General features: G+C 34.2%; 1 protein-coding gene across 6 annotated transcripts in view; it reads right to left on the bottom strand.

Annotated features, from left to right (window-relative positions):
• Nucleotides 1-23,289, bottom strand: part of BRD10 (bromodomain containing 10) — a 191,256-nt gene that overhangs the window by 112,504 nt on the left and 55,463 nt on the right. For all 6 annotated transcript variants that reach the window (XR_012127733.1, XM_073228564.1, XM_073228563.1 and 3 more), the window contains 2 exons: nucleotides 15,830-17,247; nucleotides 959-1,038 (listed from right to left, as the gene is read on the bottom strand). Coding sequence is in view for 5 of the 6 variants with exons in the window: in XM_073228564.1 (XP_073084665.1) it covers nucleotides 959-1,038; nucleotides 15,830-17,247 (1,498 nt within the window). In the remaining variant the exon portion in view is untranslated. The remainder of the gene's footprint in view (nucleotides 1-958; nucleotides 1,039-15,829; nucleotides 17,248-23,289) is intronic.

Below are 23,289 nucleotides of genomic sequence, written 5' to 3'. Positions count from 1 at the left end.
AAATATTCCAAAATGCTAAGAGAAAAACATCTTATTTTCTTTCACTGTTCATTAAAAAAATATTAAACTTTCATCAATTAGTACCTTCCATAAAAACACTTCCAAAAATAGAGTTTTACTGAAAAATAGATGTTTCTACTTTTCTGGATATATGTAACTGCTAAAGTCACATATTTTCATAAGTATTACTCTTTTATTTCCTTCTTAAGACCCAGAAATTCAATTTAACATTAATTTTATTTTTGGAAATTAAGTATTAGGTTATAAAACTTTGGAAAATGTATTGGACACATTAATCCAAAGAAATTTTAAGAGAAGAATCATTTATTGAAGAAAATGCATCTTTTACAAAATAGAAAATAAAAGTATTAATGGGATTCTCTTATTCTATTATCAGTTACAAACAAAAACTATTCACATCAACATAAGGCAGTACACATAACTGCTTTTTTCTTTTTGCAGGAATGTTTAAAGATGATTTGATTAACCTTTACTTTAATATACTCTCTTAAGTTCATATATAGCTAAGGTTAAAAGATTTGTTTTTTATGTTAATAAGTCTAGCATTTGTACAGTGCTCAAATAAATGAAAATGTATTACCTAGGCCATATTCCATGTACAAATTATGATTTATTCTTGGAAGACTTTCATTTACACATTTACTTATACATATATATATTTCTATTAAAGTACTTGTACAAAACAGTATATAGCACATACAAAAAAAACCACAGAGATTTCTGACTATCAAGATAAAAAAATAGACATAAACATTTTTTAAATACTAGCAGTTTAAATCTTAAGGTATGTACTTGCAGGTAAGGAAGTCATAGTTGGAAATGTTTCATCGAAAGTACATGTGATACAGTAGAATTTAGCCTATCTCTTGAGGAATGACATAAATACTAAAACAAAAAATTAAACCAAATAATGTTGAGACAAAATTGAAACATTTACCTGAAATTCTGGTACAGTAGGTGACTTTGTGACAGTTTTCTTCTTCTTTGTGATTGCTTTTTTAGATATGGATTTTTTTCCTTTCAAGATTAAAAGAGAAAAGCTTCATAATGCTGTTTATAGCACTTTATTAAACAAAAACCAAATTACATAGAACCTTGAAAGTTAAAGTATAACTAGCAGATGGCTCTAGTGAGTCAAATTAAATGATGAATCAAAACAAGCCCCAGTAAAAGCAAACATTAAACTATAACTACCTGTAACAGACATATTAATAAACTTTTCTTTAAATAAGAACCAAACTATTACAATCTCCAATGTGTTGCACAGTATCAGAATTTACTGCACTAAGATTTGGCAAAAGTCACATTACTACTGCTCTGTTAAAACCTAATTCACAACTCAAAATGCCATTACATAAGAAAAAACCTTACCTTTAACAGTGACTTCTGCCGCATTCAGGAACTTGCACAGAATTATACTCTGAAGACTATGGTCTTTAGCCAGCCTAATGTGAAAATCCTCTCAGTAGTTTAGGAAACAAGGTTTGTCTGTCCCTTTAGCTCTGCAGTCACCTAAGGGCTGCCTTTGGCAGTGTTCAATAACCAGTTTTAAAACAAGGCAAACATCTCCCTTTAAAGTGCAACCTAGTCATTTGTGCAATCAGAAATTAATGGAAAAATAAATCCACATACTATACAATTTATGGGGACAACAAAGAATTACAAATTGGAAACCCTGTCCTCCAGGAGCTTATAATCTATGTAAGGGAATAAAAACTTAACCTGAAATACTTTAAAAAGTTAACTTTAGTTTGCAATTATTTGTGGATTAAAATCAGCTTAGAAGTTAGTTTTTTTTCAAAAAGGGAAAATGAGTAAGTACATAAAGCAACTTTGTTCCATATAATCTCTACTGATCCTTTCTAAACATTTTGTTATATAGGATAAGATCTTCTAGAATGAAAAGTCAATTTGATTGCAATTTCTTTTCTGTAATTAAAAATATAATTGTATTTTCTTCTGTATTCCCTTTTAACTGTATCATAGAGCTGTGTGATCATTTTTCTAATTTCTAATTTTTTACTCAATAAAATGCATGTATACTATGTTTGGACTACTATAAATTTTGAGTTGTTGAAGTTCACATAGATTTTGCTGTCTTGTTCTAATAATTACCAACCTGCTGTCATCTGACATTTAAAATCAACTCAATTAAAATAACTTAACAATGTATTCTTTTCTCATCACTGTTATTTGCTTCTGTACTTAGACAGCACCTATACCAAAACTAAACTATAAAAATAGGTTAAGTGGGTGGGCTGCTAAACAAGCAATATTCAGGGAAAAGTGCTTCAATTCTTATCTCTATATACAACTAGTAATTTTTTTCTAAATTGGGTGCAATAGGTACCTCTCAAGGGGACTCATGAATCTGAAAACCAAGACACCTTTACTTTATACACTACTTTCACCATTTTTAAAACTTCATGGGAAAAGAATGAATGGTTTTACCAATCTAAGTCTGGTAAGCCTATAAAAACTGCAATTTCCAGAAAATGAAATCCTTCCTTAATCTCTACCCCTCCACCCCATCCCCCAGCACTGTTCCACCAGCTTTTTATGAAACATCTGATTTTGTACTTATAAGCACAACAGAGGTCATCCTGTTAATTCCAAATGTTTCTATTATTACCACACAGGCACTAAACTCAGGTACTAAAATCTCAGTTAGCTCTAGTAGCTACTGTATTTGAATAGGTTAAGCAGGGGAGATGGTTACTAGTTATTTGCTTTCACCATGTCATTTAGGGTATTTAAATACTGTTAAGTAACTGGAGGTAGTATTGGGTAGTGGTTTTGAGATTGAGTTTAGGAACTAAACTACCTGGGTTTTAAGACCAGCTCTAATTGCCTACTTGCTACAAGACTGAGCAAATTGCTTTATCTCCTTGTACAGTTTCTTCACCTATAAAACAGGGGTAATGATAGGACCTTCTTTGTGAGAATTAAATCAATTAAAACATGTGGAGTTAGACTACTGCTAGGTACATGGTGATTTAGTTATCTCCTTTAGTTGAACTAAGATAAGAATCTAAACAAATATTCATTATCTTTCAACCTTCAAATTCTTTTACTTCTTCCTCCTTCATCTTAGTTTTCTTGTTCATGCCATTTGTGCTGCCATTCTACTTTGTACATACATTAACGTTAACACAAAGTTTTATAATTATCTGTTTGTTTCTCTTCCTTACTAGTTATGAATTACTGAGATAGAAATCACATGTTTCATTGGTATTAACAGCATTTAGCATATTTTAAGTTATGAGAAATGATTCTGAAATACCATAATCTACACTTTTCATCAAAAATTCTACAACTGAAGATAGACTGCTTACAATTCTAAAAGCGAGAATTGTTTTCAATTCTGAGGTTTCATTTGAGCCCATTTATAATGAGGAAAACATTGACAATGACTTTAAATAATTTACCAAAGAGTTCCACACGTCAGTTAGGAGTGGTAGTAAGAAAACTAACATTCCAGCCAGCCTGCTCCAGGTTTGCAAACCGGCAAACCCTGCCCTGGTATCAGGCCAGCCAGAGGGAAGCCCGGCCTAAAGTAACTACAAATGCAAAGCACAGAGGCTTACATCTGTGTGTTCGGCCCACTGGTTATGGCAGTGGAGACAGGCATAACAGCCAGGAAGCAGGAAACAGCTCTTTCCTCCCCACCAGGCACCAGCACGACTATCCTGCAACCCCCAACATCACTCCAGGGGCTGAGCAGCTCCAGAAAGTAGACCTTCTGGGCACTAGGGGGCACCACATACAAATATGAAATGTCAAAGGAACCTGGTTCAAAGCAAAATCTCAACACTAGAAAAAGGATTGAGTGAGAATGAACTAATAAATCTTCCTGAAAGATATTTCAAAATAAAAATCATAAACATGTTCCTGGAGGTATAGAAAAATATTCAAGAACTCAGGAACAAATTTAGGACAGAGATCCAATCGTTGAGGAACACAATGGAAGGTATGAAAAGCAGATTAGATACAGTGGAGGACACAATAAATAAAATATAAATTAGAGAACAGGAATATAAAGAAGCTGAAACACAGAGAGAAAAAAGGATCTCTAGGAATGAAAGAATACTGAAAGAACTGTGTGACCAAATCAAAAGGAACAATGTTCGTATTTCACGGGTACCAGAGGAAGAAGAGAGAGAAAAAGGGATAGAAAGTGTCTTTGAGGAAGTAATTGCTGAAACCTCAAAATCTGGAGGAGACAGTCTCTCAGGCCATGTAGGTGCACAGATCTCCCAACACAAGGGACCCGAGGAAATCAATGACCAAGACATATAATAACTAAAATGGCAAAGATCAAGGATGAGGACAGACTATTACAAGCAGCCAGAGACAGAAAAAAGATCAACTACAAAGGAAAACCCATCAGGCTACCATCAGACTTCTCAGCAGAAACCTTACAGGCCAGAAGGGAATGGCATGATATATTTAATACAATGAAGCAAAAGGGCCTTGAACCAAGAATACTCTATCTGGCAAGATTATCATTTAAATTTGAAGGAAGGATTAAACAATTTCCAGATAAACAAAAGCTGAGAGAATCTACCCCCCACAAACCATCTCTACAGTGTATTTTTGGAGGGACTGCTATAGATGGAAGTGTTCCTAAGGTTAAATAGCTGTCACCAGAGGTAATAAAAAGGGACAGACAAAGAATACAGAATATGATATCTAATATATAAAAAACAGAGGAAGAAAAGGAGGGGGAAAAAAAGAACAACCTTTAGATGGTGTTTGTAATAGCATACTAAGTGAGATAAGTTAGACTCATAGATGGTAAGGAAGTTACCCTTGAACCTTTGGTAACCACGAATCTAAAGCCTGCAATGGCAATAAGTACATACCTATCAATAATCACCCTGAATGTAAATGGTCTGAATGCACCAATCAAAAGACACAGAGTCAGTGAATGGATAAAAAAACAAGACCCAACTATATTCTGCCTGCAAGAGACTCACTTCAAACCCAAAGACATACACAGACTAAAAGTGAAGGGATGGAAAAAGGTATTTCATGCAACTAATAGGGACAAAAAAGCAGGAGTTGCACTACTTGTATTAGACAAAATAGACTTTAAAACAAAGAAAGTCACAAGACACAAAGAAGGACATTACATAACGAAAAAGGGGTCAACCCAACAAGAGGATATAACCATTATAAACATCTATGCACTTAACACATGAGGACCAACATTTGTGAAACAAACACTAACAGAATGAAAAGGGGAAACAGAATGCAATGCATTCATTTTAGGAGACTTCAACACTCCACTCATTCCAAAGGACAGATGAACCAAACAGAAAATAAGTAAGGAGACAGAGACATTGAACTACACATTAGAACAGATGAACCTAACAGACATCTACAGAACTCTCCACCCAAAAGCAGCAGGACACACATTCTTCTCAAGTGCACATGGAACATTTTCAAGAATAGATCATATACCAGGCCACAAAAAAGCCTGAGTAAATTCAAAAAGATTGAAATTGTATCAACCAGCTTCTCAGACCACAAAAGTATGAAACTAGAAATAAATTACACAAGAAAATGAAAAAGTCCACAAACACATGGAGGCTTAACAACATGCACCTAAATAATCAATGGATCAATGACCAAATAAAAACAGAGATCACGTCATATATGGAGAAAAAGGACAATAATAATTCAACACTGCAAAATCTTTGGGACATAGTGACGGCCGTGCTAAGAGTGAAGTATATTGCAATACAGGCCAACCTCAGGAATGAAGAACAATCCTATATGAATAGTCTGAACTCACAAGTAACAAAACTAGAAAAAGAAGAACAAGTGAGGCCCAAAGTCAGTAGAAGGAGGGACATAATAAAGATCAGCACATAAATAAATAAAATCTAGAAGGATAAAATAGAAAGAATTAATGAAAGTGGGAGCTGGTTTTTGAGAAAATTAACAAAATAGATAAACCCCTAGCCAGACTTAATCAAGAAAAAAAGAGAGTCTACACACATAAACAGAATCAAAAATGAGAAGGGAAAAATCACTACGGACACCACAGAAATATAAAGAATTATTGACAATATATGAAAAATTACACGCTAACAAACTGGATAACCTAAAGAAATGGACAACTTTCTTGAAAAATACAACATTCCAAGACTGACCCAGAAAGAAACAGAAAAATCTGAACAGACAAATTGCTAGCAATGAAATCGAATTGGTAATCCAAAAACTACCTAAGAACAAAACCCCTGGAACAGACGGCTTTCCCGCTGAATTTTATCAAACATTTAGTGAAGACCTAATACCCATCCTCCTTAAAGTTTTCAAAAAAGTAGAAGAGGAGGGAATACTCCCAAACTCATTCTACAAGGCCAGCATCACCCTAATACCAAACCAGGCAAAGACACCACAAAAAAAGAAAATTACAGACCAATATCCCTGATGAACATAGACGCAAAAATACTCAACAAAATATTAGCAACTGAATCCAAAAATACATTAAAAAAATCATCCATCATGATCAAGTAGGATTATTCCAGGGATGCAAGAATGGTACAATATTTGAAAATTCATCAACATCATCCACCACATCAACAAAAAGGATAAAAACCACATGGTCATTTCCACAGATGCTGAAAAAGCATTCGACAAAATTCAACATCCATTCATGATAAAAACTCTCAACACAATGGGTATAGAGGGCAAGTACCTCGACATAATAAAGGCCATATATGACAAACCCACAGCCAACATCATGCTTAACAGCAAGAAGCTGAAAGCTTTTCCTTTAAGATCAAGAACAAGACAAGGATGCCCACTCTCCCCATTTCTATTCAACATAGTACTGGAGGTTCTAGCAAAGGCAATGAGACAACACGAAGAAATAAAAGGCATCCAGATTGGTAAAGAAGAAGTTAAAGTGTCACTGTTGGCAGATGACATGATATTGTACATAAAGAACCTTAAAGAATCCACTCCAAAACTAGATCTAAAATCTGAATTCAGCAAAGTTGCAGGATACAAAATTAATACACAGAAATCTGTTGCATTCCTATACACTAATGATAAACTAGCAGAAAGAGAAATCAGGAAAACAGTTCCATTCACAATTGCATCAAAAAGAATAAAATACCTAGGAATAAACCTAACCAAGGAAGTAAAAGACTTATACTCTGAAAACTACAAGACACTCATAAGAGAAATTAAAGATGATGCCAATAAATGGAAACACATCCTGTGCTCATGGACAGGAAGAATTAATATTGTCAAAATGGCCATCCTGCTTAAAGCAATCTACAGATTCAATGCAATCCCTATCAAAATACCAACAGCATTCTTCAACAAACTAGAGCACAGTTCTAAAATTTATATGGAACCAAACCATAAAAGACCCCAAATCACCAAAGCAATCTTGAGGAGGAAGAATAAAGCTGGGGGATTACCCTCCCCAAGTTCAAGCTCTACTACAAAGCCACAGTAATCAAACAATTTGGCACAGGCTGAACAGACCCACAGACCAATGGAACAGACTAGAGAGTCCAGTTATAAGTCTAAGCATATATGGTCAATTAATATACGATAAAGGAGCCATGGACATACAATGAGGAAATGACACCCTCTTCAACAACTGGGGTTGGCAAAACTGGACAACTTCATGCAAAACAATGAAACTGGATTATTGTCTATCTCCATACACAAGTAAACTCGAAATGGATCAAAGACCTGAATGTAAGTCATGAAACCATAAACCTCTTAGAAGACAACACAGGCAAACATCTCCTGGATATAAGCATGAGCAACTTTTTTCTGAATGAATCTCCTCGAGCAAGGGAAACAAAAGCAAAAATGAACATGTGACTCTATCAATTAAAAAGCTTCTGTATAGCAAAGGACACCATCAACAGAACAAAAAGACATCCTACAGTATGGGAGAATATATTTGTAAATAACATATCTAACAAGTCATTAACATCCAAAATATATAAAGAACTCACATGCCTCAACATCCAAAAAGCAAATAACCCGTTTAAAAAATGGGTGGAGGATCTGAACAGACACGTCTCCAAAGAAGAAACTCAGATGGCCAACAGGCACATGAAAAGATGCTCCATCCACATCACTAATTATGAGAGAAATGCAAATAAAAACCACAATGAGCACCTCACACCAGTTATGATGGCCAATATTGAAAAGACTAAGAACAGCAAATGCTGGAGAAGATGTGGAGAAAGGGGGTCCCTCCTACACTGCTGGTGGGAATGTAAGCTAGTTCAACCATTGTGGAACCCCCTATATTTATTGCAGCACTATTTACAATAGCCAAAATATGGAAGCAACCTGAGTGTCCATCAGTAGATGAATGGATAAAGAAGATGTGGTACATATACACAACAGAATACTGTTAGCTATAAGAAACAAATAAATCCTACCATTTGCAACAACATGGATGGAGCTGGAGGATATTATGCTCAGTGAAATAAGCCAGGCAGAGAAAGAAAAGTACCAAATTATTCCCCTCATTTGTGAAGTATAACAACGAAGCAAAAGTGAAGGAGCAAAACAGCAACAGACTCACAGACTCCAAGAAGGGACTAGCGGTTGTCAAGGGGGAGGGGTGGGAGAGGGTGGGTGGGGAGGGAGGGAGAAGGCGATTCAGGGGTATTATGATTGGCACACATGGTGTGGGGGGGATCATGGGGAAGACAGTGTAACCTAGAGAAGGCAAATGGTGACTCTGTGGCATCTTACCATAGTGTTGGGCAGTGACTGCAATGGGGTATGGGGGAGACACGATAATATTGGTGAATGTTGTAACCACATTGTTTTTTCATGTGAAACCTTCATAAGAGTGTATATCAATAATACCTTAATAAAAAAAGAGGAAAAGAAAAAGTAAACTGTCCAAACATGCCATTTAAAAAAAAATAAGAAAACTAACATTTATTGAGAGTGTTCTATGTGTCATACACTTGTTAAGATGATTTATATAAATTATCTCAGTTAATCCTCAAAACAACCCTCCAAGGCAGGTAATACCTCATTTTAATGTGAAATAATTGAAGATCAAAAAGATTAACTTACTTAAATGTGTGGGTAAAACTGTAATATTTTTCAGAATATCTCAGCTGTCTTTAGTACATCTACATATCAATAGACTTTAAGAGGTAGAAAAGAACTATATGGCTTTGGTGCATATGCATCATTCCTCAGGGGTGGACAGAAGTTCATCTCCATATCAGTGGGTAATTACCTGGGCAACTGGAGGGCTTATCTGTACCTGAGAGGTGAGGGGGAGGGCCGGTTTTGCTTCTTCTGCTGGAGCAGGAAAGAGAGAAACGGCCCCGGAATGCAGTTTGTAAGCAGTTAGATGTATTTTAAACGTTATTTCTCCCTTCAATTGATTTTGGTTTTTGGAGGTATTTTGCCCTGGGATTTCCTTTCCCTGGACTTACAAATGTTACACTGTACGTAAGCACCATAGCTAGGTATACTAACTCCAAAGTACAAGCTCTTTCCATTATGTAATTCTAACCTCTCAAAAATCAGTTACCATTTATTGACTCCTACCACATGTGAGACACCATGTCAGGTACTATGCATTTTCTATTCCGACTAATCTTTGTAATGTAATAATACAACTAAATAGGTAATACCTTATTTTTCACAGATGAAAAAACAGGCTACAAACAGATAAATCAGTTTATGGAGTACGTGTAGCAAATATATACTGGAGTGTATAATTTGCACTAGATTTGTCTTCAAAGCTGAGATCTCTTTATGCTAAAATAATGCATTCTTCCAAACCATCTGCAGGGATGTGATCTGCTTTGATTTCAGAGCATTCCTTTTAATTAGGGTTAAAAGATTCACATTTACAATTACTTAACACCTTCAGTCTATATCCTCATAAAAACAATCTGAATGCAATTTTCCTGTATTCTTCAGGAATACAGCTCTTCTTTTTACTAAATACTACTTTTAAAATGGAGCATAGGACACTACAAAACCACACAGGCTTTATTTAGTGACCTGTTTTGCTCCAAGGCAAGATATTTAAAGGGCAAGTTACATATTGCCCCGCAGTGGGCTTCCCTTCTACCACTTACTTGGACATATCCTGAGTCTTTTATTCCCACTGCCCTAAACCACCTCGTCTCATAAAACGGAATATAATTCTCAGATCTAGGATTGTGAGGTCAGATGTCAGTTAAAAATATACACGGAATTTCAAAAGAATTCTTGAGCCTAAAACGGACACGGGCAAAAAGTGAGTGTGGACTTGTGCCTGGAAAATGGATAAGGAAATCTTAATATGGGCTAGTAATTAATGCTACAAGTGCAGCCTACTGAAAAAAGTATGCTGGGAAAAGCTCTGGAAAAGAAAACCCAACTTGAGAGTAAAAAATATAATTAAACATGTATTTTACACAATAACTTAGTGTGGATAAAATTGAAGTTCCTGTGGCCAGGATTCTCACCTGGCCCTCGTTGGCTAGCTCACTACACATGTGTGGGCAATACGTTGCTACTGATTCTATATATAAAGAGCTCCGCCCAATGCTTTGGCCAACAAGGTGGTACGCCTTCAAGGCTGCAGGAGAGCAGAGAAGAGACTGGAGCGGTGGCAGTGCTGAGGACAGAAGCCCAGAGGATGGATGTGTGAGCAGAGAGGCCCAGAGGACGGCTGTGCAGGCTGAGAGACCCAGAGACAGAGACCAGCTTGCTGAATTCAGACTTGCTCTGAGTGGATGGGATTTTAGTGACTGACCTGCCACCGTGGAAATAAAGTTGGGTACAACCCTTTCACCCCAAGAATGGTCTACTATCATTTCTTTGGTCACATTGGATCCATAGCGAACTTGCCCAGGGCTGAAACCCACTGGCAAGACCCTTAGGCATAAAACTTCAGTATCTATAATGTGGAGACATGTATCTCCACATTCACTCCCAAACCAACTCCTCTTTCCACAGTCACTTATTCCTAATCTTTCCCCACTCCTTTACCTGGTTTCGCTCCCTGTCTTGATTCCTTGGCTGCTTGGACCATTCAGAGACTTCCATTTCAATGCCCTCTTAGATTTAGCTTTTTCATTTTTAAATAATATCCCAACACATTCACTGCTCTCTTGATGCTTTCATTTTAGGAATCATAAGTGAATGGATACAAAGATATTAATAACTGTTTAAAGTAAAATCCCAAGGACTTTTGTAGTAATGAATAATATACCTGGGAAGTGCATGGAATATGAAGTCAGAGAACTGGAGTCTAAATTTGACTTATATTTACTCAATGTACATGTCTTGAGCTAATATTTATATTCTGTAGAAGTTTCTGGAATGTACTATCTCTAAGTAAGCAAATAGACCCTAAAAAAACAACTGATATTCCTTCTACTCTTCTTGCCTAACAGCAGATTTCTTATCATACTGGCAATTTTTTTAAACCTATCTTATAATTCAGTAACTGCTGAACATCTATTTCTTTTTTCCCCCCTTTAGTTAGGATATTTAACCAGTTGTCAAATTTTGGTTACTGCACTATCTCTTTCAAAATGTTATTTTCTTCTGTTGATGTGATAGGAAAGTCACATAATCATTCCTTACTGGATTCAGAATTTCCTCTTCTTAAGCTTATATTTCTAGCCCCTCATCTGAACCCTGCCAGCTTCTTTCTATAGCTCTTTAATAGTGTCCTAATGAACTTGCAAGATTCTTTTTCTTAATCTTGTCATTTACTAGCTGTGTGACCCTGGACATGTTAATAAACTTCTCTGTGCCCATTTTCTAAATCTATAAATCCTATATAATGGAGACAATAATAGCACTAATTGATGGGAGTTTTTATAAAGATTAAATGAGGCAATATGTATAAAGGCTTAGAGTACTGCCTGGCACACAGTAAGCATTAGGTGTATTAACTCTGGAAGGGAAAAATTAGAAGGCATTAAAATAAAAGGAAATGGAGTATAGTCAATTCTTTCACTCTCTTACTATGTGTTGGCATCTTGAGACGGTCCTCAAAATGTTATTTTTGTCCTCAAAAATTTTCCTCATCATAACACACATAGTTAGGTTCTACAGTGCTAGAGACAGAATTATATACCTTTTCACAAATATAGGCCTGCATAAATAAAATACTGTAGATTACATTACTTTCTTGGCCATTCCCTATAAAGCAGTTCATTGCTTTTTACACATTTGATATATCTTATTTCAAGTGCATTTCCCTTGCACTGGGCTTCTGACTCAATTATTGAAAATAGGATCTTGTGCCCAGAAAAACACAACTCCAAAACAGCATATGCCCATCATTCAAACAGCCTCTAAAACATCAACCTCTCAACTTTTCCTTGTTTTCCTCGGTGCTAATTTTTTCAGTGACACCTGGCTCAGTTATACCTCCATGCTTCTACTAACATTTTAACCATTCTTCATCTGTCCAATCTCCATTACTCTTCAAAATTCTTCATCCTCTGTGAAACTTTCCCAGAATACTACAGCTCACACTGATATAACGCTGACCTGAGCTTTTATTATGTATCTTTATTAAAATGAGGTTATTTACCATTTTTGAAATTTCTCAGAATACTATAACTCACACTGATTTACCCTCAAGAGCTTTTATTGTGTTCTTTATTAAAATGAGATTATTTACCATTTTTGAACCTTAGTTTCTTCTTTCTATACAAGAATAACCACTTATTTCTTTTAATCGGTTTAGAGAAGCTACCACAAAATGATCTGGCTGAAAAAAAAGACCATGTGAAGAAGGAAAAACTCTCCAAACCAAACTGGTTGAATGCATAACTGAAAACACCATAAGCTTGTTGTAACAATTAATGCATCTTTATGGATCATCTTTATGCATTAATTATAAAACATTTTTGTGTTTTTATAACTATGTGTACATTATGTATAGTATAATCCTATACTAAAATATATAAATGCCTTGAAAGGGACATGATACATATTATGGGGTTAATCTTAGTTATATCTGGGCAAACCATATTATGGATATTTATTCAACAGATTCCTACATAATGTGTCAGTCACTGTGTTAAGTGCTAGGGATGCAAAAACCAGAAATAATCCTTTTGTCCTCAAGAATATTATAGGTTACAGAGGAGGCAATCATTAAAATAACCTAGAAGTAAATGGAACTATTAAGAATAAATTACTTATAAGTACTAGGAAGGAGAAGTATCTGGTGCTCTAAGTATGTACAACAGAGAAAATTCCAATCTTTTTCTATTCTATACTGTTTCCAAGAGTAGGGAACAGGCTTAATAATCAAAAATGAATTCAAAATTCAAAAAGCAGAGAGAAAACCCCTATTCTGAAAAATAAAAATGCTTCAAAGTTTCAAAACTGCTTCATACTGCTCTAAAATTATCAAATGATTTCAACCAATGTATCTTTGTGCCTTCTACTAAAAGTCATCTCTCAGCACAATAAGAAGGCTTACTAAATTTGGAGATTCCACCAAAAATCAAGGTCTGATGTAATTAACATAAGATGGCCCAGAGTAACAACATGTAGAATTTAGTCCACCCTAAGTGAAGGTTCATAAATTAGTCATGAATGACACAGCTTATCCCAAAGTATATTCTACAGAACACTATTATTTGAATAAACAGCTCTGTTTAAATAAACTTGAAAGATAATGGGTTGAACAAAACGAAAGTTTTCTTTTAAGACTGGAATTGCCAGAGTCCTTAAAATACAGGTCCAGAATCATTTACCCATAAGGATGAACTTCAAAAGGTTCTGAAAACTAAAGTTTAAAAAATAATTTATATGGTTTATAATAATCTATAAATCTGACCTGAACTGTTAAAAAATTTTTTGTAGTTTTCATCTCATTTGGTCTGACTATTCATAAATTTTTTCTGCAGAAATTATGTTTGATTACAGGGGCTATCCCAAGCTCCATTGGTGAAGTTACCTAATTAACATTATTATACATCATAACACCCTTCTAAAATCTGATGATTTCTTAATTCCAAAACATATCTGGTAACAAGAGTGGACCTGTATCAATGCACAACGTGAATCTGTAAAAGGAGTATTTCCCAAACCTGTGACCAGAGAGCTCTCTTTTAGTGAGAAAGGAAACACCAGATTAGGATATGCCCAAAACTGACTATAAAAGGTCACAGTGACTCAGACCTACTAAAGGAGCCCAGGGCAAAGCTTCAGAAGGACAAGTGTACTGAAAAATGAAGCAAATCAAATGTTTTGTTGTTGTGTTGTACCATTTTATATAACACTGTTTTAACAGGAAGTAGTTTAGTATGTGATGAAAGACAATTGGCATACAGCATATGCTTACCTAGGAGTACCAAGGGAGAGAAAAACTGTATTTGCCAGATCCAAGTATTTTTGTCACTGAAAACTGACTTTGTAATATTTGCTCTGAAGATAAAATGACAAAATGTACAGGCAAATGCATTATTTCCTTCTATTTCATGCTGGTAAGCATTCTCTCCCCAGCTAAACAGGCTCAGAAAGGGTATACAGGCACATGCTAAATTCACTTCTGGGTTTTTTTTTCATTCACTTGCCTAGAACTGGACGTGAAACTCCACACATTTTCTCTCTTATAAAACATTCTTTAAACTTACCTTTCAAAAATGTAGCAATACTTTATTTGCTTACAATATAAATTCCTTTTAATCTAATCCTTAGCAGTTAAAAATTTTATTTTGTATAGTCTGTATAGGAACTACATCAACATTTTTTTATAAACAACTCAAAGTCATAATTACCTTTGAACCCATGACAAGGTTAGACATAAATAAGCACTTATAAGAGGTTTTAGATAACTATGGTATTAATAAAATACTACATACTTTAGAACTTTAAAATACTTCATATTTTAAAGTATTTTAAATTTTTAAATATTTAATATTTTAGAAGCTAACATTTCAAACAGAACTTGCCAAATCAAACTCAATTTATATAGCCTAATGGATTGCTTTTAAAATTTGAAAGCTTTATTTCTGACAGTTACTTTAACAAATTGTGACTTTTCATTGACTGGGTCAATGTGGACCACTCTGCAATTTTCAGTTCAACAATAAAGCCCATTTGTGATGGTAAATCTTATACTACTTCTTTCCAATAATACATTACATAACCATTTAAAAACATATTTTATTTAATTTAAATATCTAAGGTATAACAGCAACTATATCAGCTAAACAAAATTCATTCTCACATGCCAGTTCACTATCAAATTATTTTCAAATATTTTCTTAATTATCTTTGTTAGTACGGAAAGGAGTAAAAAATTGAAATCCACAAATCATGATAAACCACAATTCATCTCCCATATGAAGTGGGAAAAAAACACAGACCCAGAAAGGTAAGAACTTAGCTCCTATGAAACTTTACATAGTCCTGAGACTATCTCCGGTATCAGTACTTTTTTCCATTGCATTGTACTGTCCTTAGCCTGGGAAAAAACTTCTCATAAATGAGGGAAAGCATCACTTATGGAGAAATTGGTCCAGAGAAGTGTAAAAACATGTCCAAAGATTTGTAAATTGAGAATTAAATCAAAATGAACGGCACCACCAGTTACTTTTGTTATTAGTATGTATGTAAAAACTCTTCTGTTCTGGGTTTTAATCATGGGAGTAATACATAAAAAACTTAACCCTTAAACATAAACACATACACATGCACTCACACATGCACACAGATAACATTTCATTCGGCCAAAGCCTTCCATGATGCTTAACTGAAAGAATGATTACAAGTAAGCTTAAATGTAATTCTCACCCATTTGTGTTAGCTTACTTACCAGATTTGTGCTTCTTGTGTTTTGCCTTCTTTTTGATGATCAATAACTTATTCTGGATCTCGGGTTTGTAAGACTTGAATGCAAGCGAATGAAGACTTTCACGTTTTCTCTGTAAGTTTTCATTCAAAACATCTTTTAACTTCTTTTTTTTCTTTTTCTTCTTTTTTGCCCTCATTTTAGTTAGTTTGAGTTTCTTGTGGCTCTGCAGTGACTGCTCTAATAGAATGTCCCTTACAACTCTGTGGCAGTTAATTTCTGGATGATCATTGTGACTTCCATTTACATGTATTTGGCAAGATTTTAGAGCATTTTCTTTTAATGGACTAGGTTCAGGCTTTACTCTGGAAGCTTCACCATATTTTTCCTGATTTTCTATAAACCTTATTTCACCTGGACTGAGAGGCTCCCCAAAGCCAGTAACCTCCCCTGGACTCACTGGTTTCTGTAAATTTTCTTTACAACAATCAACTTTTTTAATTTCGCAGGGCTTGCGAATTCTAATTTCACAGGTGGATTTCATTTCCATTTCAACAGCAATGTCATGATTATCCAAGTTCATTTTAGTAGGGCAGTAAGCTGGATCAAAGTTAATTTCCTTTTCTTTCTTGAAGGCAGAGGACAGGCCCTCTCTACTACACCTATGTTCTCCATTACTTGTAGTAATATAGTCACACTTCAATTTCTCCAGTTTAATCCGAGGTACTCTTTTTATTTTAATGGGTGGAACTGGAAATTCTGGGGCCTGAAAAGGTCTCTGTTTATAAATCCTTACATCTGCACCACAGAACTGTGGAAAATGTACATAAGCATTCTCCAAATAATCATAACCAAGGATAACTTCCCTGCATTCATGAATAGGCTGTCCAAGTACAGCATCTTGAACCTCTTTTTGTGTTTCATACACAAAGTCACAAAGACCCTTAAGTAACCACACTTTTTGACAGAAAGGTAGTTCATGAAAGGGTTTTTCTCCCAATGGATTAACTTCTCCAAGAACTCTAAAAAACTGAGGACACAATCCCAGTTTTTCAGCACAGTTATCAGGATTTTCAGTCTGCCCTACAGCAGTGTACCACTGCTGTACTTTCTGTCTCAGGGCTGCTTCCCACGTCCTATAAGGCAAAGTAGGTCTTCGATGTAATGTAGGTCTGCGATGAGGAGGACTTAACAGAGAAGTCATTATTTTAGATAGAAAAGCATTACACTGAGGCATCAGAAGACAACGTTCCAATTCATAAAAGACAATTTCTGGCAAATTTAGAATTTGCTGGGCTAAACAAAGGAAATGCCCAATAGCCGGAATTTCCCACATGGTCTCCATACAAGTTGGACCTGCTTGAGCTAGAAGTTTTCTCTCCCATTCTTCTATTTCCTTCTGACTAGCTTCTTCTGCTTCTTTTCTTTCCTGTTCCCGAAGCCTAAAGAAAATTTAACAAATTTTACTATTATTACTTAAAGTGGGGAATGCTATAAAATATCAAATTTTAAGTGTCATTACTTATCTTCATTTAACAAGGCAACTGGCTGGTCCAGTTTTCAGTATCACTACGAAATGTCTCATTAGATGTGCCATTTTTTTTTCAGATGAAGGAATACACATATAACTTAACCCTGAATTTTACTGAAGGAGGATTTTCATTGACATTATTGCCAATGTAAATTTTTCAATTTATGATGTGTATGAACTTCAAAATAAATGAAAAAAACTTGAAGCATGTTTACCCTACAAAGCACAGTTTAGTGCTTTCTAAAAGTAATACGGTATTGTTAAAGAGCTGTAAAAATGCTGACATCCTTTGACCCCATAATTCCATTCTGAAGAAGTTATACTAAGAAAGTTATTCAGTGGAAGCAAAAAGTTATGTGTGTCAGTATTAACTGGAGTTTTATCATATAAGAAAAGCAAAACCATGAAGTTTTATTACACAATTGGAAAGTAAGCTGGCTATACTAATCTTAAAAACTAACATTATAAATACCATTTATAAACATAAAAAATCAGAAACAAAACAAATAATAGCAATAATGAAAATATGCATACATTGACCAAGGAGATGACACATTGCAAAAATAAGTAACTCCTTGAATGATAAGATTATGAGTGCTTTTTTCCCTTTCAAAATTTCTTTACTGGCATTGCTATAAAATCTTAGTTAAAAAATTTCTAATTAGATGAAAACACATACATCTTTGTGATCTTGCATTAGGCAATGTGTTCTTAGGACACCAAAAAAGCACAAGCAATGCAAATAAAAATAAAGTGGATACCATCCAAACTAAAAACTTTTGTACTTTCTAAAACATTTATCAAAATGAAAAGGCAAACCAGAGATGGTAAAACATTTTTGCAAGTAATGTATCTAATAAGAGACTTGTACCTAGAAAATATAAGGAACACTTAACAACTTAGTAATAAAAGACAAGTAACCCATTTAAAAATGGGCAAAGATCTGTACTATTTCTCCAAAGAAAACATACAAATGAACAATAAGCATATGAAGAAATGCTCAACATTGTTATCCACTAAAGAAGTGTAAATCAAAACCACAGAAAATACCATTCATACCCACTAAAATGACTGTAATAAGAGAGGTAACAGTAAATATTAGTAAAAAGTTGGGGAAACTGGAAACTTCTACCAGTTTCTCAGAAGGTTGAACATAGAGTTACCATGTGACCCAGCAATTCTACTACTAGGTATATACTAAATATATACCTATGATATATTTGTGTGGAAATAAATGCCCACACAAAACCTGTATATGAAGGTTCATGGCATCATTATTCAAAATAGCCAAAGAGTGGAAACATCCAAATGTCCACTTACTGTTTAATAGATAAATAAAATGTGGCATAACTGTAAACCAGAATATTATCTGGCAATAAAAAAAATGCAGCACTGATACAACATGGATGCTACAACACAGATGAACCTTTAAAACAAGATATTAAGTAAAAGAAGCCATCCACAAAGAATAGGGAGTGACTGTTAATATTCTTTCTTTTTAAGTGATGAAATGTTCTATAATTGACTGCAGTGAGGATTGCACAACTCTGTGAATATACTAAAAGCAACATAATTTTACACTTTAAATAGGTGAGTTGTTTGGTACATGAATTATATTCAATAAAGTTGTATAAAAGAAGAAATTAAACCATATAAAGTTTGGGAGAAGAAATAGGAACAGTAAGAACAACAGAGGGAAAATAAAATTTATCTTAATCTTCATTTTTTTCAAGAATAAGAACTCTTCCTCTACAAAAGATGCATAAGAACATCTTTGGATTCTTGGACTTTAAATGAAAACTGAGGCATAATGTCTGACATTGGCTATTTTTCTGTACTATCACACTGTAACCTGTAAAAACAAATACATAGTAAGAACACTATTTTAGCAATACCAGACTATTTTATAGAATAAGCCTACTTTTATATTTTTGGCTGAGATGCCACACTATAACTATCTAACTATTACAGATACAACAAAAAATGGTTAAAGTTAAATGTGTTCCAAGATCTTTGTATTAATAAAGAAAAGGGTAAAAATACTGATTAATTTTAGGCTTTGATAAGTTAGCTGTGTGAAAATTTCTAGGATTGCCACCAAAATACTAGACTATATTTATAACACTCAAATTAGTAGAGGTGTAAACATGGAAGGAAAAATACAATAAACAAAAGTGTTGGGATGCAGTTAAAGCAGTGCTTTCAGGGAAATGTAAGTACAGATTAAGAATGTGTATTTAGAAAAGAAGAAAAGCTTAAAATCAAATATAGATGTGTTCATTAAAAGAAAAACAAGAAAAAGCACAGCAAATCAAACCCCCAAAGTAAAAAGAAAATAGAGCATAAATCAGTAACAGAGAAAACAAATATACAATAGAAAAATAATCAAGTCCAAAAGTTCATTCTTTGAAAACATTAATAGTTGATGAACCCTTAGCAAGATCAATCTAGAAAACACACACATACAAAAGCAAATACCAGAAATGAAAAGACATATTGTGTAGATCTCACAGATATAAAACAATAAAAGAATATTATAGGCATCTTAATGACAAGAGATTTTAGATGAAATAGCCAAGTTTTTTGAAAGACACAAGTAACAAAACTGAAAGAAGAGTAAAAACCTAAATTTCATTGTCTATAAAAGAAACTGCATAATTTAAAATTGCCCTTATATAGAAATATTGTGGTCTGAAAGCCTTCACTGCAAGAATTCACCTCAGAAATTTCAGTTAATGGAATTACTAGAAAATACACACGATGTTAAAGAGGTAAAATGAGAATTAAAATAATAAGAAAAAAATTATCAGAGAACTTCAAAGAACAAACTTTTGGATGTGGATTTGTTTTAGGAAGATCTGAGAAAGAAAGAAAAGGAATTTCTAGAAATAAAAAGTATAAACACAAAACTAAAGTACTCAATAGATAGGCTGAATGCTGATTGTACACAGGAAAAGAAGGTAGAGCTGAACAAAATTCAAAGAATGCAGTGTGAAGAGACAAAGAAACAGATTACAAGGTAGATACAAAGACTGATGGAGGACAGATTAAAATCTAACTACCAACCAACTGGAGCTCCAGAAAATACAGAAGATGGGTAGGTGGGTGGTGATGATGGCAATATTTGAAGAGATAATGGCTCAATTATCTTCCGAGTGATGAAGGACACAAATCCTCAATTCGGGAAGCCCAGGAAAATGAATTAAGAAAATCACACTTGGGTATATCATCATAAAACAATAAAACATCAAATATAAAAGAAAATTATATAAGCAGTCAGAAGGGGGGAAAAAAACAGATTACATATACAGAAATGACAGATTTCTCAACAGTAATAGAATAAAACCAGAAACAATAACTATTACTCATGAATAAGAATAAAGTCATTTTCAATTATACAAAAAGTAGAACTGATTCTAAGAAAGAAAAGAAAAAACTTGTAAAATGTCTTCTGCTTCCACCTAAAGAATCAGATTTATGTCTTACCTGAACCAACAACAACAAAAAAAACCCCTGACAAAGTACATAAAAAAATTTTATTTTTTTTAATCACACAATTCTTTTCAAGAACCTAAACATCAAGCAGGGAAGGACAGCAATCTCTGAGAGATGGGAAATATACAAGGTGAACCCAACAATTGTCATGGTTTATTGCCGTTAATAGTGTCCAGGCCATGATGCAGGGGAAAGGGAACCCAGGCAGACCCCAACAGACTACCTGACTTGAACTGGAGCCAAGTATCCTGAGACACCAAGGCAGCTCGAGTCTGCAGAATGTAGTATCAAAGAGGACATAAGTATATAAACCGAGAACACTGAAGATGTACAGAGAGTCCCACTCAAATATTCAAAGTACTGACTAGTACATGCATGTAAGAAAATAACCCAAGAGTAAGTGGGAGGAAAACATCCAAAAGACTAGAAACCATAATGTCTATTCCTACTAGCCATACTGGAGGAACTATGATACGTTGGATAGAACATTCAGAATGGTCTTCCTATAATAGAAAATAATTAGGCCTAGACAGAGCATTGCTCTGGACCCAAGAAACAAATCATAAAAGATACAAAATGGTGAAAAGTGTTTTTCTTATGTAGGTACTTTATCTTCATTCCAGAAAAAAGCTCAAGAAGATTTACAGGAAGGAAATATAGTAATTAAAATATTTGGCAACCACCAAGGTAAAACTCAACAATGCTTGGCATCCAAACCAAAACTACAAGGCACACAACAAAACAGAAACTATGACCAATAATGAGGACAAAATATCAATCAATCAAAACTGACTCACAAATGAAAGAAATGTTAAAATTAGCAAATAAGGCCACTGAAATAGTTATTGAAACTGTAATCTATACAGTCAAAAAGTTAAATGGAGCCTGGAAGATATAAGACAGAACCAAATCAAACTCTTAAGAGATGAAAACTAAATGTCTGAGATGAAAGTATATTAAATGGGACTAACAGCAAGTTAGGCATGACAGAAGAAAAGATTAGTAAACTTTAAGACAGTAACAGAAACTATTTAAATTTAAAGATAGAGAAAATACTTCTACAGTATGTATTTAATGAAGAAAAAATGATCACAGAAAGAAGTTCTAAGATGCAAGAAGGACTGGGGAACAAATCAATTGTTAATCATGTGGGAAATAAACATTATTTTACAAAGAACAATAATGACATCCAGTTCAGGGACAAAAAAATGAGAAAAACTCAATTATTAACCAATCATATTTAAGATAGATGAGGCACAAAAGATAAAAATTAAGAATAGAAATAGAGCATGTAACTTTCAAATCAATGGAAATAGTTGTAAGAGAACTAAATCTTCATCTTTTACAGATAGATTTCAAAAGATAGTGCTGAACTGAAAAATCAAAAAAACAATATAAGTATATCCTCAGAAATGTGGAAATAATTACTAGCAGAAATTAAAGGTGGATGTTTCTGAGTCACTGAGTTGAAGTAAGGCTGTCTTTGATTAGAAGCTTTAACAGCAGAATGTGACTTTTAAATTAAAAAACCGGTGAAATTAAATTTAAAAAAATTAAATCAACTTTTCAAAAGCCAAGAAAGAATATTAGGTGACAGTGAAGAATTGTTCATGTTAAATGTATACATACTGTGTCTTTTACCATGAAACTGAGTTTCTCTACACTTATATACTGAAATGGATAGTCATTTCTTCTTTAATGTTCTGTTAACTACAGAAAAGGTTTGTGAATTATTTCTCATGGATAGTAACTCAGGGTTTGTTTAAAAGTTTGGTATAGAAAATTGTATCTGTTAAAATATCAACCATCTTAAGAGGAAAGTATATAGCAATCCAGGCACACTTGAAGAAGGAAGAACAATCCCAAATGAATAGTCTAACATCACAATTATTAAAACTGGAAAAAGAAGAACAAATGAGGCCTAAAGTCAGCAGAAGGAGGGACATAATAAAGATCAGAGAAGAAATAAACAAAATTGAGAAGAATAAAACAATAGCAAAAATCAACGAAACCAAGAGCTGGTTCTTTGAGAAAATAAACAAAATAGATAAGCCTCTAGCCCAACTTATTAAGAGAAAAAGAGAGTCAACACAAATCAACATAATCAGAAATGAGAATGGAAAAATCACGACAGACTCCACAGAAATACAAAGAATTATTAAAGACTACTATGAAAACCTATATGCCAACAAGCTGGAAAACCTAGAAGAAATGGACAACTTCCTAGAAAAATACAACCTCCCAAGACTGACCAAGGAAGAAACACAAAAGTTAAACAAACCAATTACAAGCAAAGAAATTGAAACAGTAATCAAAAAACTACCCAAGAACAAAACCCCGGGGCCGGACGGATTTACCTCGGAATTTTATCAGACACACAGAGAAGACATAATACCCATTCTCCTTAAAGAGTTCCACAAAATAGAAGAAGAGGGAATACTCCCAAACTCATTCTATG

The sequence above is a fragment of the Manis javanica genome, chromosome 2, assembly GCF_040802235.1.
Source record: "Manis javanica isolate MJ-LG chromosome 2, MJ_LKY, whole genome shotgun sequence".
NCBI lineage: Eukaryota > Metazoa > Chordata > Mammalia > Pholidota > Manidae > Manis > Manis javanica.
Note: the sequence above shows the minus strand (reverse complement) of the source record. Positions and strands in the feature narration are given on the sequence as shown.